Below are 16404 nucleotides of genomic sequence, written 5' to 3'. Positions count from 1 at the left end.
AACATTTGTAATAATTTTTTTCAAATATTATTTTCTTAAGCAAATATACGTTTAAAAAAGACCATTTACATTAGCCATATAATTTAACACCTCCCTTTAAGTTGGGGTTATCATAGTTACACGTTACATTGTTTCTTAACATCATGAAATTGAAACAAAAGTTTGTGATTATTCGTTTTAATTATGGTTGTACACCACCGAGGCACTTATATCCTATCCTCACATTAGGATAAGTAGCAGAATTTGAATGTAAATATATAAAGAAAGAAAGTAGAGAAAAAACAAATATGAAAAAGTAAATCTTTGTAGATAACGGCGAAAACAGAGTGCATGTGAGTTGATGTTTATGAAAGTGTAGCATGATTAAAGTAGAAGAAAAATAAAATAAAGAAAGCTTACATAAATATCATAATCTGGGACTAACATTATTAAAGTAGAGAATCTGTAAAAAAAAAAAAGGGAAAAAATAACAAGAGAATTCCAATGAAGACTTGCATGTGTATTCTAAACCATTGGATTTTAGTCTAAGAATCTCCTTGCCATTGTTTCTTCTCCTCCTAGTTTTCCTTGTCTCATTTATATATATCTATATCTATACACCAAGATATTTACTCAACAGATCTCCTAATTATGCAGCAAAAACACCTGTTCAGTTTAACAGGCTGAAGATGGTAGCTGGGGAAGCCATAAAGAAACAATTTGCTCCTAGGAATCCTACTCAGAGGTTGTTCAATAAAACAATTTCTTGAGGGAAAGAAACAACACTTTTCATCAAAATGGGGTTCTACTTGCATAAACCTTGTTTTTCATATCAATGCATAAGCACAGTGAGAATCTCACTTGCCTCACCGTGATTCTCATTCAGGTCTGTTCATGGAAGGTAAGAGAGCGCGATAGAGCTGCAGGGTTGGCTTGCAACTGTGGTGATGCTTCAACCCTGTGATTCATGTCATTTCCCTTGGGTGGAAAAGCTTGGAAAAGGCCTCCAGAGCTGGTCCTGTCATTCTTGGTTCCTAGTTTTGACCACATGGAACTCTTTGCAGCTTCACCAGGGTCATCGATTCTAAGAGTCTTGGGAATCAAGAAATTGTGCTCTGAACTGTTATGTATTTCTTTCTGTGAGTTCGATGGGGTGATGATGTTCCCATTCCTTGAGTGTTTCCCCAAAATGGGGGCAGAGACAGTGTTGCTATCAGAAGATTGGGATGACATACATGAGATATTCCAAGAGGGTGGCATACAGCTCCAATAGGCTGGTGTAGTGTGGAATGATAAAGGGTACCTAGGTTGGAAAAATGTAGGAGGCATAGGATAAGGCCAAGGGGCACCTGGGAAGTATGATAACTGAGGAGTGAAACCTTCAACTCTTTTATCAACCGATTCATGTGAGCTAGCATGGCTGGAATTTGAAGTTGTTGAAACAGAAACTCCAGTAGAATGACCACCCCCATCACCCTCCTTACTATAGGAAAAATAACCACTTGGCTCAGTTGCATGAAACCCATTTGATACACAACTTTGGGCTCGCTCAGCAATGTTCAACACAGAACTCATGGTGTCACAGAGAGGGGTATCAGAACCAAAAGTCAACACAGCTGACCCATTCCCAAAAAAGGCATTATGCAATCCATTGGAGGCATTCAGTGTAGCTCCCTGAAATGCCTCCGGCATCATTATCTGTCGGTAATGTGATACAGCTGCAGCCGAAGTGTTCTTGTTTTTTCTGCGACCAGCACCCACGGGCACATTCCTCATCGTTCCTCCTGCAGTCCAGTATCTCTGACAGTTCTTGCAGAAATGACGAGGCTGGTTGACATTGTAGTTGTTGTAGTAGCAGAATTTGGTGTCCATGCTATTGCACCGCGGACATGGAAGTATGTTGTCAGGTTTCTTTGGTGTTTTTTCTTCAGAAGCACTTGTCTCACTCTGTTCTTCGTTTTCGGGAGATTTCTGCAGTGATGTCTCTGTTTCCGCTGAGGGAGTCTTAGGATTCTCGAGTGCGTCTGAAGCGGCAGATTTTAAATCCTCTGTGGTTTCATGTGATGAGGCGTCATCGTCTTCAAGTGAGGTAAGTTCTTTCCTCTGTGGTTCCTAAAACAGTGAACCTGACCAAGGTTAGAATTGCTAATTTACTATGGCTAAGCTCGTGGAATTGTAAAACTGTGAACTCAGTACGTTAAATCAACAAAAAAGAAATGATATGCTGGTATTTACCATTATCACACGTTAAGATTCACAAATTTTGCTTGAAGCATGTTATTTACATAGCCCAAAATAGAAGAATTAGACATGTGAAATTGATACATTTTTTTTATTTATTTGGTGACTCTAATTCAACATATAAAAAATTCTTAGATATTTCAGGGGAAAAGTAGGAGGGTGAGTGAATTCACACCACCAAAAATGGGGCAGATATTATTTTTCCTTCCACGTTAAGGTAGTTAACAGTATAAGTACTTTGTTCAATGAACGAAGTCGCTCACGTGAAAGCGTCTGGAGCAGAGTCAATTGAACAATTTCAGCGCCAAAATCTCAATTCTAGATTTGCAAAAGAAAACCACAATTATAGATGTAAATATGTAGGTGACAATCGAGAAAATGATCTTTTGAAATTTACAAATACAGGACTATAGAAGGAATTCAAGGGGAAGAAGAAACTAAGAGTATGAAACAGCTGGAAGATAATTAAATCAAAAGCAGTCTATAAATATAAATATGTCCTCAGTGATGTCACAAAATCAGGGGTCATTTGGACAATTGTTAAATAAGGACTCGAATATGGACAAAAGTGTCAAATTAGAAGAGTTAAGCTCCAATTAAAGTCCTTGGTGTGAAAAGAAACGTGATCAGATTAGAGTTAAGTAAAACAAGAAGATATTCAAGCCAAAAACTTAGCCATAGTACCTCTGGGATCCTGCAAGAGATCTAATTAAAAATAGACACAATATTTTTTTTCTTTTTTTGAATTTCGATTGAAGTCGCCAAATAACCCGTTTAGGACAATATTTTCCAAACAGGAAGAAATCACTAAAATTAGAAAACTCACTTTGTAGCATAAAAGCAAATTCATGGACTCAAAAGAGAACGCTAAAACCAAAGCTAGCCAAACCACATGATATATTCCATCCAATATTCTTATACTTGTATTCCATAAAGGAGATTGGATCCAATTTGGCCGAAAGGAACCCCACAGCGAATTCTCGCCACCACTTAAATGATGATTAAATAAATTGGAAACGCGTCATTAAAAAAACAAATAAAAATAACCACAAAAAATTGCAGCAGGCCCTGAATTAAACTGAATTGACACGATGCCAAGAAGAAAACTTTTTCAAGATTTGAAAACACCCATTAGCAATTGAATGGTTCTGCAAAATGGGTCGCGGTTAGATTTGCAAATCGACATGGTTTTCCACAAACTCAACCAAAAACAAATATGGTGGTGGACGTACCTGGTCTTCTTGGTGTTGTTGTGTTGCAGAGGTAAGTTCCGGGGGAGAAGAGGAAGATGAAGGACAAGCGAGAGTCGGAGGTGCAGAAGAATCATTGTGTGGCAGAGAAATTGTCCTTCCAAAGAGTTTTATGGCAGAGCCTTTAACCTCTGACATTCCTGAGATATAAAAATGGTGATGAGGGTCAGGATCAGGAATATCTCTCTCTCTTGTTGTTGCTTTGGTTTGCTTGCTTGCTCCTTCTCTTTCTAGAAAAATGGGGAAAGTAACGATGAAAAATATATATACATAAGTATATGTAGATAGATATATAGAAGTTGTTGTCGTTGGTGCACACAGTAACTCTCTTTTTTGGTGTCTTTTGCACTGTTAATTGATATGAAAACGGATAATGAATGGTGACAGAGGGAGGGGATGGGTGAAGTGGTGAAGTAAGTTTGTTTGTTTTTGTTGTGTTGTGTGGTGTGGTGTTGTGTTGGGTGTGGTTTTTATTTTAGGAAGAGGAGAAAAAACATGTTGCCACCTCAGGAAAAGGTAAGAATTTTGTGAGTCACAAGTTCTTGTGGCCTATGAGATCTTTGTGTGTGCTGTTGGATTCTCCCACATTGCTTCTAAAGATAGTGCTGTTCTGTCCCACCCTTTTTCATCCCTGTCAGCATTTTCATTTTTTGCCTTTTTCGTCAACCACTCTAGTAACACTTTCTTCCTTCCTAGTCAAATTGCCTCCCACCTCTCATTTTGACCCCACCTCTTCTCTCTCTTAATTCTCCCTCATTTCACAAAACTCAAATCATAAATCACACCCAAATAACCTCTCCTAAAACCAAACAAATATTCTACATCATCATAGGATAGGATGTAACAGAAACACATCAAGAAAAACTTTTAATTAAGTGTTTCAAAATAAATGCTATTAATGCTTCATTACTCTTTATTTAAATCTTCTTAATGTTAAATAAATGTATTACTTTGTCTTTCCTTTCTATGTTTTTAACGTTAAATGAATGTCAGACTTTGTCTTTTCTGTAAATGTTTTTAATGCTAAATAAATTTCATACTTTGTCTTTTCCTTAACACTGCCCATATTTTTTAGGTAAAAACTCTTCCAACGTACTATACTATCTCAACATAATACATAATTTACTATAATAATAAGTTGATTTTTCATAATACATTTAATAATTTTTATGAAGCATTAATTTTTTTTCTCGCTCCCATTAAATACCATAAACATCTAAAATAAATAATTAGCAGAAAAACTTACAATTTTTATTAATGTGGCTTGTCCTAACGTTCCTTGGAACTTGTGACTCTACTTATATAATTACTAATAATTACTATGATTTTAAAAATGAAGCATATGCAAGTAATTGTATAATTTTAAGCAAACGAGCCTTATAAACAAATATATTTATCACCAATATATTTAATATTACAATAAAAATATCTATTGGTTTTTTTATAAATCCACATTAAATATCATGATATATTTTGGCTTTTTAGTTGAATTAATACTATAAAGTTTATTTATTATGTATATTATCATAGAAAATATTATTAAAAAACTGAGAATAAAAACATGAAGCACTGAACAAAATTCATGTTTAAAAAATACGAAGTAAACTCCCTATAAAAGAACTATACAACTCGAAACATAGGGAGTTGATAAAAAACAAAACAAGATTAAAAAAGTATAAAAGAAACTAAATAATTTAAATTCAAGTCTCTCGCCAATCTCCATTAGTCAGTTTATTAGCGTATTGATTCTTTTAGGAAAGAAAGATAAGTCCCACTTAACATGTTAGGACAATATATTATTTTTTATAAGATTTATTACCAACATTTTTCTCATAATCATAATACATAAAAAAAAACATAAACTAATATTACTTAAAAGTAATATAGGAATTTAATTTACAATATTTATAAACTTCGTATAAATTTTGTTGCCACATAACATCATATTAATTCTTACTAAATATTACAATTAAAATCAGTAAAGAAAACATTCAAAGTATACTTAAATATGATCACCTAATGCAACTCCAGAGGTCTCATTATTTGATTTGCTTAAGATTTCGGTTGACTCGAGCAGACCTTCATCTTGTCCTATACTAGTCTAATGTTTTCTTTAGTTTGCTACAACAATAATAGTTCCACCAAAACTTTCTCTCAATCCCGAAACCAACACAGTAGAGGCTTACACTTCCTCTCATACAAAACATGAGGAGTTATGTCAATGTTAGAATGGTAATTGTTGTTATTGGTAAAATACACTGATTAGCACTAATTTTCAATTTCATTCCAGAAATCTAATATTCATCTCTAAAATTTGTAATATAGAGCACTACCTATTTTGATTCTCAAAAGACATTGAAAATATAATGGATATTCAACCTGTTTTCAATCGTTAATATTCTTCTTATAAAAAACAATTTTGGAGGTTTATGGGGGAGCTAACATCGAAAAACACTACAAAATTGAAAAATGAAAATTAAGATGATGAACGGTCAATTTATAGATTCAATAACCAAATAATTTCTCTTATAACTTTGGAGAGGAATTATTTTAAGAAATTAAGATAATGAAAGGTAAATTCACAAGTCAATTTTAATAAAAATATTATAACATTTATACAAATAAAATATTTGGTTCCAATTTAAAAAATAAGTTAGAACTAAATTAATAAAAAAAATTATATAAAAGGAATAAATTATACAAGACAATGATACTTGATATTGACAGTGATATGTGACACTAACATTGACATGTGATACTATCATTGTCACGTGGTAAGTAATGGACCTAACACATGGTCAACAAAATTTTGAAAGAAAAAAAAAACTAATTCCTTTTTAAAACAGAAAAAAATGAAAAAATTATGAGCTGACATGTGGCATTAGGGATTGCAATGGGCCTTTGAGGATGACAACGGGATAGGGTAGGGACAAGTTTCACTATCCCATACACATACCCAAAGAAAAAATTTATCCACTCTCCATACCCAAATCCAGTAGGTATAAAATTTGTCTCATCTCATTTCTATCGGGTACATGTATACACTCATACTCATGCCTGTACCATATGTACCATACCTGTTTTCTTATGGTTTCAATATCAATTAATTATTTTTTATAAAATAATAAACAATTCTCGCAAAGAAAACGTAATATTATCAAATATTCAATATCATAAAGATGTATTATTGTTCCAATATCAAAGTGGGACTATCTAACTAATTAAGACATTATTATATTATAGTAAATGAAAATTTGTAATACAAATACAGGGATAGAATTACACGTATGATAATGAGTTAGAAAATAAAATTAGTTATATAAAAAATATTAAAATAGTATTTTACATGATAGAAGTAAACAATAAATAAAAATACTAAAAAGAAGTAAAAGTAATGACATGTTTGTCTTAGAAACAATTTGATACATCATTGAATGAAATCGCAAAAAAAAATGTATAGTTAAGGATATGATAAGATAAAACACATCTTAGAGATCTAAAAATAACTTTTCATATATCAAATTAGTCAAATTGTTGAAAGAAAATGAAAATTGTTTTACAAAACAAAAATAATTCTTCAAATGAAAAAAAATTAATAATAAGAGAATAAAAAAGAATTTTTTTGAATTACCTAGTAAATTTTATGCTATTAAGCACTTAAATTGAGAGTTAAACATTCTTACTTGAAAAAAAGAATACTAAAAGGGAGTAGATATCTTTAAATATGAGACAAAAAATGTTCAATTTACATACATCATTCAAACATAACTGCACAATCATTAGAGGAAAAATATCTTGAAGATGTGAACTGATTTCATGGTAAGCCAAACAATTAAAAAAGATAGGAAAAAGTGTGTACCTAAAAGAGAAAAAAGTTATAAAACTAAAGGTAAACAAAAAAAAATATATATATATATATATAAATATATGTATATATATATATATATATAAATATATGTATATATATATATATATATATATATATATGTGTGTGTGTGTGTGTGTGTGTGTGTGTGTGTGTGTCTGTTTGTGTGTGTATGTGTGTGTGTGTGTCTGTGTCTGTGTGTGTTTGTCTCTGTGTGTGTGTCTCTCTCTGTATGTTTGTGTGTGTGTGTGTTTGTGTTTGTGCGTGTGTGTCTGTGTGTGTTTGTGTCTATGTGTGTGTCTGTGTGTATGTCCTAGTGTGTGTGATATATTACCTAAGAAATCATGAATATTATAGTAATTTAAATGAGGACGGAGAGGAGAGCGAGGATGAGTGTTAGGATGGGTACGAGAATGAGGTCAGAGTGGATATGTACATCCCTATCCCTATCCCCATATCTAATTAAAAAAATTGAGTTTTACCCATACTAGTTAATGAAGGATGTTTTGTCAAAACAGGGATGAGGTCAAAAAATATCAATGATGATGAGTTTATTTGTCATTCCTATGTGACATGTCTTTAACGATGTTGGTACGGTATCAACGTTGACAAAAATGACCTAATTGTGTCATGTTTTTCAAAAGTTAAGTTTTGATTGAAACAAAAATAAAAATGAGGACCTACTTGCAACTTTTCAACCAAAATTGGGAAAAAAGGTAACTAAGTGATAAATGCTCTGAAATATGATATAAACATGGGCTTAAATGTGAGTTTTAATTAGGTTTGTAAATCCAGTTAAAAAAATATTAACTAAAACAAGGAGAATAGAGTTCACATGGTTATTTACAAAAATTTAACAAATCTATCACAAGTCTACAAATAGTAGAAAAAAAGTAAAGGATTGAAAATAAAGAAACACAGGTCCATTTTGAAACTCTAGGAATTTAAAATCCAATGCAACTAGAATAAATAAAAAGTAATATCTACATATAAAGTTATAGGCAAAATAGTGAGAAAAACTACAACAACCTCAAAAATAAAAAGGTAAAATACATATATTGAACCCAATTTATTACTATTAAAATGGAATAAGCTAAAACTTGAAAATAAAACATTCGGAAGGTTCTTCCAATATATAATTAAGCTATAAATGTGTGCATGAAATATGTGTCATCATATATTTTGAAGATTATGTTCTTTCTAGTATGTTGTAGGAGAGGTACTACCATGTCTTGATTCTTTAGGAACCGTTACCTCGTTATACTGGGGAGATAATCTAATATGACTCTTCATGGAACATTGAAACAAAAAGTAGTATGTGAAAATGGTTTGGAATTTTTTTATAGAGGTTTAAATTTTCAATTTTCTTTTTCTAAAATCCTCTTTTCGTCCTAATTTGTGTTTCAATTATTCAATTTGGTCCATTTTTTTTGTTCAATTAAGTCCTATTTTTTGTCAAAATGAATTAATTAGACCATTTCCATTAGATTGACATTGATGTGGTCTTTGTACATGTCACATGTTAGTTAGTGGTATTTTTAATTTATAAATATGTGTGTATGTGTGTGTATATCTTAAAGTTTTTTACCACGTTTTGTTGTGCCATGTGAAAATGACATAGTCATATGACAATGTTTGTTTCAATATCATGTGTTAGTGGTAGTATCATGTGACAATGTCAATATTATTGTCGAAGTTTGAAAGGAAGTGTGTGTCCAAAACCTCACGAGAAATATGTTTAAGAAACTCATTTTGAGATGTCAACGATGCCACCGCTTAACGCCATATCAACATTAGCCAACACCATCAGTTAAAACATAAAAGAGCTCTTCATCAAACCACCGCTCAATGTTATTCCTTTCACATTAACTAGCACTCATTGCAACTTTTCCACCACTTAACGCTACTTATGCAGGGGATGGTGGCGTTCAGCCCTACAATTGTGATGCGCAACCTAAAGCAGTTTGACAACATGATAATTTCTTGTCCAAAACATTCTTCTTTGAGTTCTAACTTGTTCTCCTTCACCAGAATTTCTTCCTATTGACTTATTTTGCACACTTAAAATAGAGATTAGAGGTAAACAAACACACACTAACTAAAACACATGAAAACATGAAAACATGTTGAACTTGGGGATAAAACAAGGTAAAAGCTATGAAGGAGTTAATTTATTCAAACAAATATACACATAAAAACACGTAAAATCAATTGTTATCACTTCTTAACATCTTCCTTAGCCTAAATGAACATCAACATTGGTATGCTCAGCTTAGATGAAGTCCAATCATCTTGGATCCTTCTTGTAATTGTTCTTGTGGTTAGTCCCTTGGCTAGGGGTTTGACATAATCCCCCTCTTGAAAAGGATTTGACCTCATACCTCATTATTAATGCTACCTGTAAAAGGAATTAAATCACTTACATTAAACAACTTTTTGGGTTGCAAACACTTCGAGGAGAGAGAATATACCTTTATGGTGATTTTGTAATGGTTGAAAATATTGTCCTTCTCCCACATCATTAGGTTTCTAGAAGGATTTGTTTTTATTTTTCTAAGTAGTCATTCTCTTTTGTTATGTGGTCCTCCCCTTCTCTGCAGTTTTATTGATAGGGGTTCCCATTGCTTATTTAAGGAGCCCTTTTCACCACTTGTAAATGGTTGAACATTTGATAGTAATGTTATCATGTTCAACCAAATTGTGAGTTGAGAGAGTGTTCCTAGAGTGTTCTTAAGTTTCCTAGTCTCATCTTGAACCAAGGTTCAGTGACAACACCACCATTAATCTTGGGTGGCTTAGCACCTCAAGTGGCATGACCTCCTTTCTTCCCCCTTCCCTTTTTTTTTTCTTTCCATGTTTTATTCCATCCTTTGTTTTATTTTTAACTTATGTTATTTACTTTTCATGTTCTTATTTGCTCATGTTGTTTTCCATTCCCTATACTTCAATCCCTTTTCTCTTCTTCCTTCTAAAGCCTTTTTCACATTAAGATAACCTGGTTATATTAATGTTTATGGGAATCATCATTATACTTTTTTAACCAAAAATTAATACAAACCCCTTGTCCACTACAATCAACAAGATTAATTCACATCATAACCCAACGAAGTTAAATTGTTTTACATGTAAAATATTCTATACTAACATTTGAGTTGGTACATGTCAAAAGGTGCAAATAGCTAAAACGTCAACATAAAAAACCTTTTTGACATATCAAAAAAATTTAACTCATTTGGATTAGGAGAACTATATTTATTCATTACCAAACTATATCAAAGTTTGGAACAAAGACGAATTTTAATTTTGTGTCAAAGTTTAAGATCTAAAACATATTTTACTCTTATATTTAATGTGACAAATACACTTACATTTTTTAACTTAATATATCTTAAATCTTTTTACTTATAACTTACAAGTCTCACTTTAAATTTACATTTTTAATATTAAGAAAATCAAAAGTTTAAAATAAGCATTTTTTTAATAATTTAAATTAAAAAATTAAAATTTAGGTTGAGTGATTTGATGTATGATATCTAAAAATTTATTTTAATTAAGTTGTATTTAGGCTTAATTACTAATTTGGTCTAAGGTACACCATTATTTCATTTTTATAAAAATGAAAATTAATTGTGTCAAAATTTCAAATATAGGTATTCAATTGAATACAAAAGATTGTCATGTAGCAAGACACTAACACATGCATTCTTCACCTAGAGCAACTAAGAGAGGCCCTTGAAAGTTGTTTGGGGGTGTCGAGAAGCTCTCTCTTCTCCTCCTTGGGTTTCAATCTTCATCAACGGTGATTTCCGTCTCTCAAGGTTGATGAGGAAGATGAGTCACAAATTAAAGGTGTTGATGCAAACGGGAGGCATAATTGGAGCCTGGAGCAGTTGTGAATAACCTTGGGAGATGACTTGCATCTTCTCTTTAGTTTTCATTTCTTCTCTATCTCTTCAATTTGTAGAATCCTAAATTCTCTATCATGGAGGATTAACCTTATTTGTTGAGATTAGTTAAAAAACATTGTACTCTTGTGTAATTTAGTGTTGTAAATAATTATGTTTTTCCAATTCATGTTAGTATTCAATTTCCATGCTAAATTCTTAATATGGATTGATTCCATGCTTGATTTGTGGTCTTTGATGTATTGGAAAATATGACTTGAACTTAGAACTGAAATTAAACACTTAATCGATGCTTGTATTAAGGGATAAAACATAATTCATTAGTAATTGGAACTTGATGCATAAATGCTTATGATGATTTAGGAATTGGAACTTGATGATTTATCACAGACTCAAAGTCACTAGGGATAGTATTTGAGTATTTTAGTGAGTTGATTTTGACATGAATATGGAATTGAGATGATTACTAATGCATGAGAATGAAATGGATGAACTCTAGTCTTTACAAATTGTAAATAATCTGTTATATTTCCTTGCCCACCAACTATTTAATGAAAATACCAAAATGAGTTTCTTGTATTTTTGTAAATTTTGTGGTCTAATTTAGTTATTGAGTGCAAGAGTTGTTGAGTCTTGCACAAGTCCCTTGGGAGAAAGCGATATATTTACTTATTACTTGCTACACTACGACCAGTGCACTTGTTATTGGTTTTGCAGCCAACAAAAGACCTAGTCTAGGATTCTTTTGTAAATATTATGAAGTACTTAAAAAAACCTAGAATGAGGAGGGGTTCAATAGTGTTATTGAAAAAAAATTTCGCAACCGGTATGATATAACACCTTCGTCGAGAATGAGAGATTTTACATAGATTGTTTAAAAGCTCGACTTAGAAATTTGATTTCAGTGATGATTTCTTTTCAAGTGTTATTTAATGGTTAAGAGATATTCGTTGCAACATTTGAATAAAACTTCCTTTTTAATAAAACTCGTTTAATATAGGAAGCTCATATATTAGAGATGAAAGTGCAACTGTAGGTTTAGTAAGAGAAGCGTTGAGAGAAAATAAAGCAAGAAGTGAACAAATATTTTTATACCGGTTCGCTCCAACTTAGCTACGTTCAATCTCCTCTAACCTTAGAGGGTTTCACTATAATTTTCAATAAGATTACAACTGAGTATTCTTACCACTCCTGGTATCACTAGACAATCCTAATATTCACCTGATACATTGCCTAGTTGAATTTCACTCACTCCTGGTTGTGTAGTATTCTTTACCATTCCTGGTATCCTTAGGAGCTCTTGGTATCCACCTGATACACCGGCTAGTTGAGTTTCTCCCACTAATGGTTTTCATTAGACAATCCTTTCATCAACCTGATACGTTGCCTAGTAATCCTTAACTCTCCTGAGTTAATCAACAAGTGTTTGAATATTATTTAAAATGTGCAATCAATCTGATTTCTTACAAGTCATTAGATGATTACTCTCATAGAGAGGATATATGTTCAATATAATACAATCTACAGAATCACTAACTGTTTTCTTTCTTTTCTCTCTACTTACAAATAGTAAGCTTATATTACAATGAAGCTTAAGACTATTTCTCGACTTGATCTTTTTCTTCTCATATATTTCCTTTGAGTTCTTGAGCTCTTCTATGTTTTTCTCTTGATGATATATGCTTTTCTCTTTGTATGATATTCTCTTCCTAAGATATTCTCTTGATTCTTTCTTGAATCATCTTATATTTAAAGGCTTCTCAAAAGATAACCGTTAGACTAAGCTTTTCCCTTGATTCTTGTGTCTTCTTAGTCTTGTCGTGTATAAAAGTTGTTGGTTAAAGCCAACTTGTCAAAGCAGACTTGACTTGCTTTTCTGATACTTTGATAAAAATAGGTTGTATTATTTATCTGGTATGATTTCTAATAGATAGAACATTTTGTGAATGTCTTCTTTAATTCTAACGTCCACGTTTGATATATATCTGATGAAGCAGGTGGATGGGTGTCGTAGGTTATCAGCACAAAGTAGAGTAGATATGCATGCAAAAGATATGTCTTTTCTCTTATCACTTTTTGCTATTTTTGAATGTTGAGTATTTAATGACATTTAATGCTTATTCAGAAAATTGCTTTTTACATTTTATACTGTTTGGGTAGTATTTTATCATTTGAGCTTTTTACTAAGATATCAAAAATTGATTGAGAGTTTATTGTTGGAGAAGTGAATGGTTTAGCTCACGGTATCATCTAGTCTATTATAAAATTTTTAAGATTCTGCTTTCTTCAGCTACAACGTTTAGTGAGTTTTCTTCCACAAGTGTTTGGGATATTAATTTAGACTTTCAAATGGCTTATCAAAAACATTGTCTCGACACTTTTATCTATTTGAGAGTTTTAACTGATTACCTTTTGGTATAGCTTTTCCATTTAACAAAACTGTAATTGACGCTTAAACTTTGGGAATCGTTTAGTGTTATGTCTGGTTTAAACCTAAGTGTTTTGCTACGACTTTCCTAGGTAGCAGATTTTCAAGGTATTTAACTTATCACCTATGTTTCAGCTATTCTGATATGCTAGTGATAACCTATTCATATGATTATTTCTTTTAATGTTGTTTTGTTAAACTTCAAAACATATGAGAGCGTTTAGATGTTTTAGTCTTATAGACGATTTCGTCTTAATATATTAAAGTATTAATTTTTGGTTTTGTATTATGGACCAAGTAGTGTAAGATTTTTGAACTTTGTATTTGGGCCATAGTTTAGGTGTGGGCCTAGTAGTCTAGTTTGGGCCTAAAAGGATTGGGCCTAGTTTTAGCCCAAGGTTGAAGCGCATAGGATTAGAGTTTCTTAAACCCGAATTTGACATATACTTGAAAGGAAAGTCTCCTCCCATGTGAGCACCAAGGCAGGGAGAACATGATTGCTTAGGTGGCAAGTTATACCTTAAGCATGCTCTATTTTGGCTCTACTTTTTGGAGACTAGTCTATGGTTTCTTGGCCTATGAATAAAGACCTTCACCATTGTATTTTGTAGCTTGAATTGAGTAATGAAATGCTGCCTAATTGTGTGCTTATGTCTTTTTATTGAACTCATCTTAAAGTAAATAATCTCTAGATTATTCTAGCTTTCTTTCTTAGGAGTTGACCTCACCTCGCTCTAGGAAACCTCACCTAAACTGAACCAAAATACTTTCATCCTCCATTATTCTCTTAGCTTATGCTCCACTCATATTCATGTATTCATCATCTTCAACCATGGATACAAGCAAGCATAGAGGAAGGCCATCAAAAGAGGATGTATCACTAGTAAACCTACAAAATAAACACACAAAGTTAGAAACTAATCACAAAGAGAAATGGTAAATAAATTCAAAGGAGGTGAGAAAGATGTTTAAATATGCCCTTAATGATCCTATTAGGAAGAACCTCTTTAGCCTTATGGAGAGTCATGGATTCATCAAGTTAAAAAGACTATATCCATTCACTTTTAAATTTTACGAACCAAAATGTATCAAAGGTTAGAATAGAGACAAATTTCAATTTTGTAACCAAGTTTAAATACTACAAACATATTTAACACAAGTGATAAATAAGAAAAGGAAAATACTTTTTAAAAAAAAATTATTTTCGATATTAAAATATAAAAATTACAAGTGTCATTTTACATTTGAATTTTTAATATTTTGAAAAAAAATGTTTAAAATAGGTATCTTTTTAATTTAAATAAAAAAGTAAAATTAATTTCAATGTTAATGTGGAGTAGTTTGGTGTATAATTTCTAAAAAACTATTTTAACACACCCACATACATATATACATATATACATACATATATATATATATATATATATATATATATATATATATATATATATATATATATATATATATATATATAAAGTCGTAGTTAGGATTATTTATTTACTTAGCCTTATTTTAGAGAGGAAAAATATTGTTCCATTATAAAAAAATGACTTAATTGAGTTAAAATTTCAAATATCGAAACTGAATTGAATTCAAGACACAGTAGTACTGACATTATCACTTGTCACTTATACTACTATGGGACACATATTATCATGTGACACTGATACTATTATTTGATAAACAAAAACTTGACATGTGACAAAAAACTTAAAAAACCAAAAAAAAAAAAAAAAAATTAAAAATACTATAAGGTGAGATGTGATATATAGAAAAACGATGTTAACATTAATGTAATAGAAAAAAAATCAAAAGAATTTATTTTAACAAAAATTAAAACTTAATTAAACCAACAAAATATAAGAATCAAATTAATTAATTAAAACAAAATTAGAAAGAAAAAGAAGATTTTAATTTTGTTTTTTTAGTTTGGTGCTAACCAGAAGTTACTGGTAAGACTAGTGAAACTTAATTCATTTCTTCCTCTTGATTGCTAAAAAATGATAACCTAATAATTGTGAAGGGCGTCTCTGCTATTGGAATTTGATAGAGAGGTGGAGTAGTAACTTTTAGTGGTGGCAGCTTGTTGACCACAACTTCAATAACTGTTGATATCTGACTAGGATACTTCACATCACGATGTGCAATAAATGTTGGATATGTATGAGCCATATGGACAGAGGTCATGGATAATGAAGCTGGGAAATGTTTAAGTACCAAACGTGCACCAATTATATGTTAATCACTTTCTTTTAATATTTTTTAATAATAGATTATTTGTTGCTTATTCATGGAATTAATCACAAACTATTATTAGTAATAAAAAAGTTGTCAAAAAAATTGTTAAAAAAATATTTTTTTATATTTAAACATGTTTGAGATAGTATTTAGGATGACATGATCAAGATATGGTGAGATGATTGGTAGAATCTTTTCTCATTTTTTCTGTGAAACTCTTTAAATTATATATTGAAATATGTATTATTTATTTTAATTGAATTTATGACTCTAATATAAATTCAATATGTGGAATCAATTTCTCGTAGTTCTTTAGAATTTTATTATTAAAAATAGGTATAAATATTTTTCAACAATTAATTTTGTTCATATTTGTTAAAAATATTGAATAAAATAAAGTAAAATCTATCGTAGAAACAAATAAAAAAAGATTTAACACAAAAATGCTTAAATGTATTACAAAAACATTAAATTAATGAATTGAAACAATAGAAGCGT

General features: G+C 31.1%; 1 protein-coding gene across 1 annotated transcript; it reads right to left on the bottom strand.

Annotated features, from left to right (window-relative positions):
• Positions 1-288: 288 nt before the first annotated feature.
• LOC124822786 (cyclic dof factor 1-like) lies at positions 289-4301 on the bottom strand. Its single transcript, XM_047294851.2, has 2 exons — positions 3453-4301; positions 289-2091 (listed from the first exon to the last, which is right to left on the bottom strand). The coding sequence occupies exons 1-2, from the start codon at positions 3606-3608 to the stop codon at positions 862-864; spliced, it is 1386 nt and encodes a 461-aa protein (XP_047150807.2). The 5' UTR covers positions 3609-4301; the 3' UTR covers positions 289-861.
• Between the last annotated feature and the right edge of the window lie 12103 nt (positions 4302-16404).

The sequence above is a fragment of the Vigna umbellata genome, chromosome 3 (genome assembly GCF_029865625.1).
Source record: "Vigna umbellata cultivar VRB3 chromosome 3, Vumbellata_1.0, whole genome shotgun sequence".
NCBI classification, from domain to species: Eukaryota; Viridiplantae; Streptophyta; class Magnoliopsida; order Fabales; family Fabaceae; genus Vigna; species Vigna umbellata.
The sequence above is the reverse complement of the archived record's forward strand: the minus strand, read 5'-3'. Positions and strand labels throughout refer to the sequence as shown.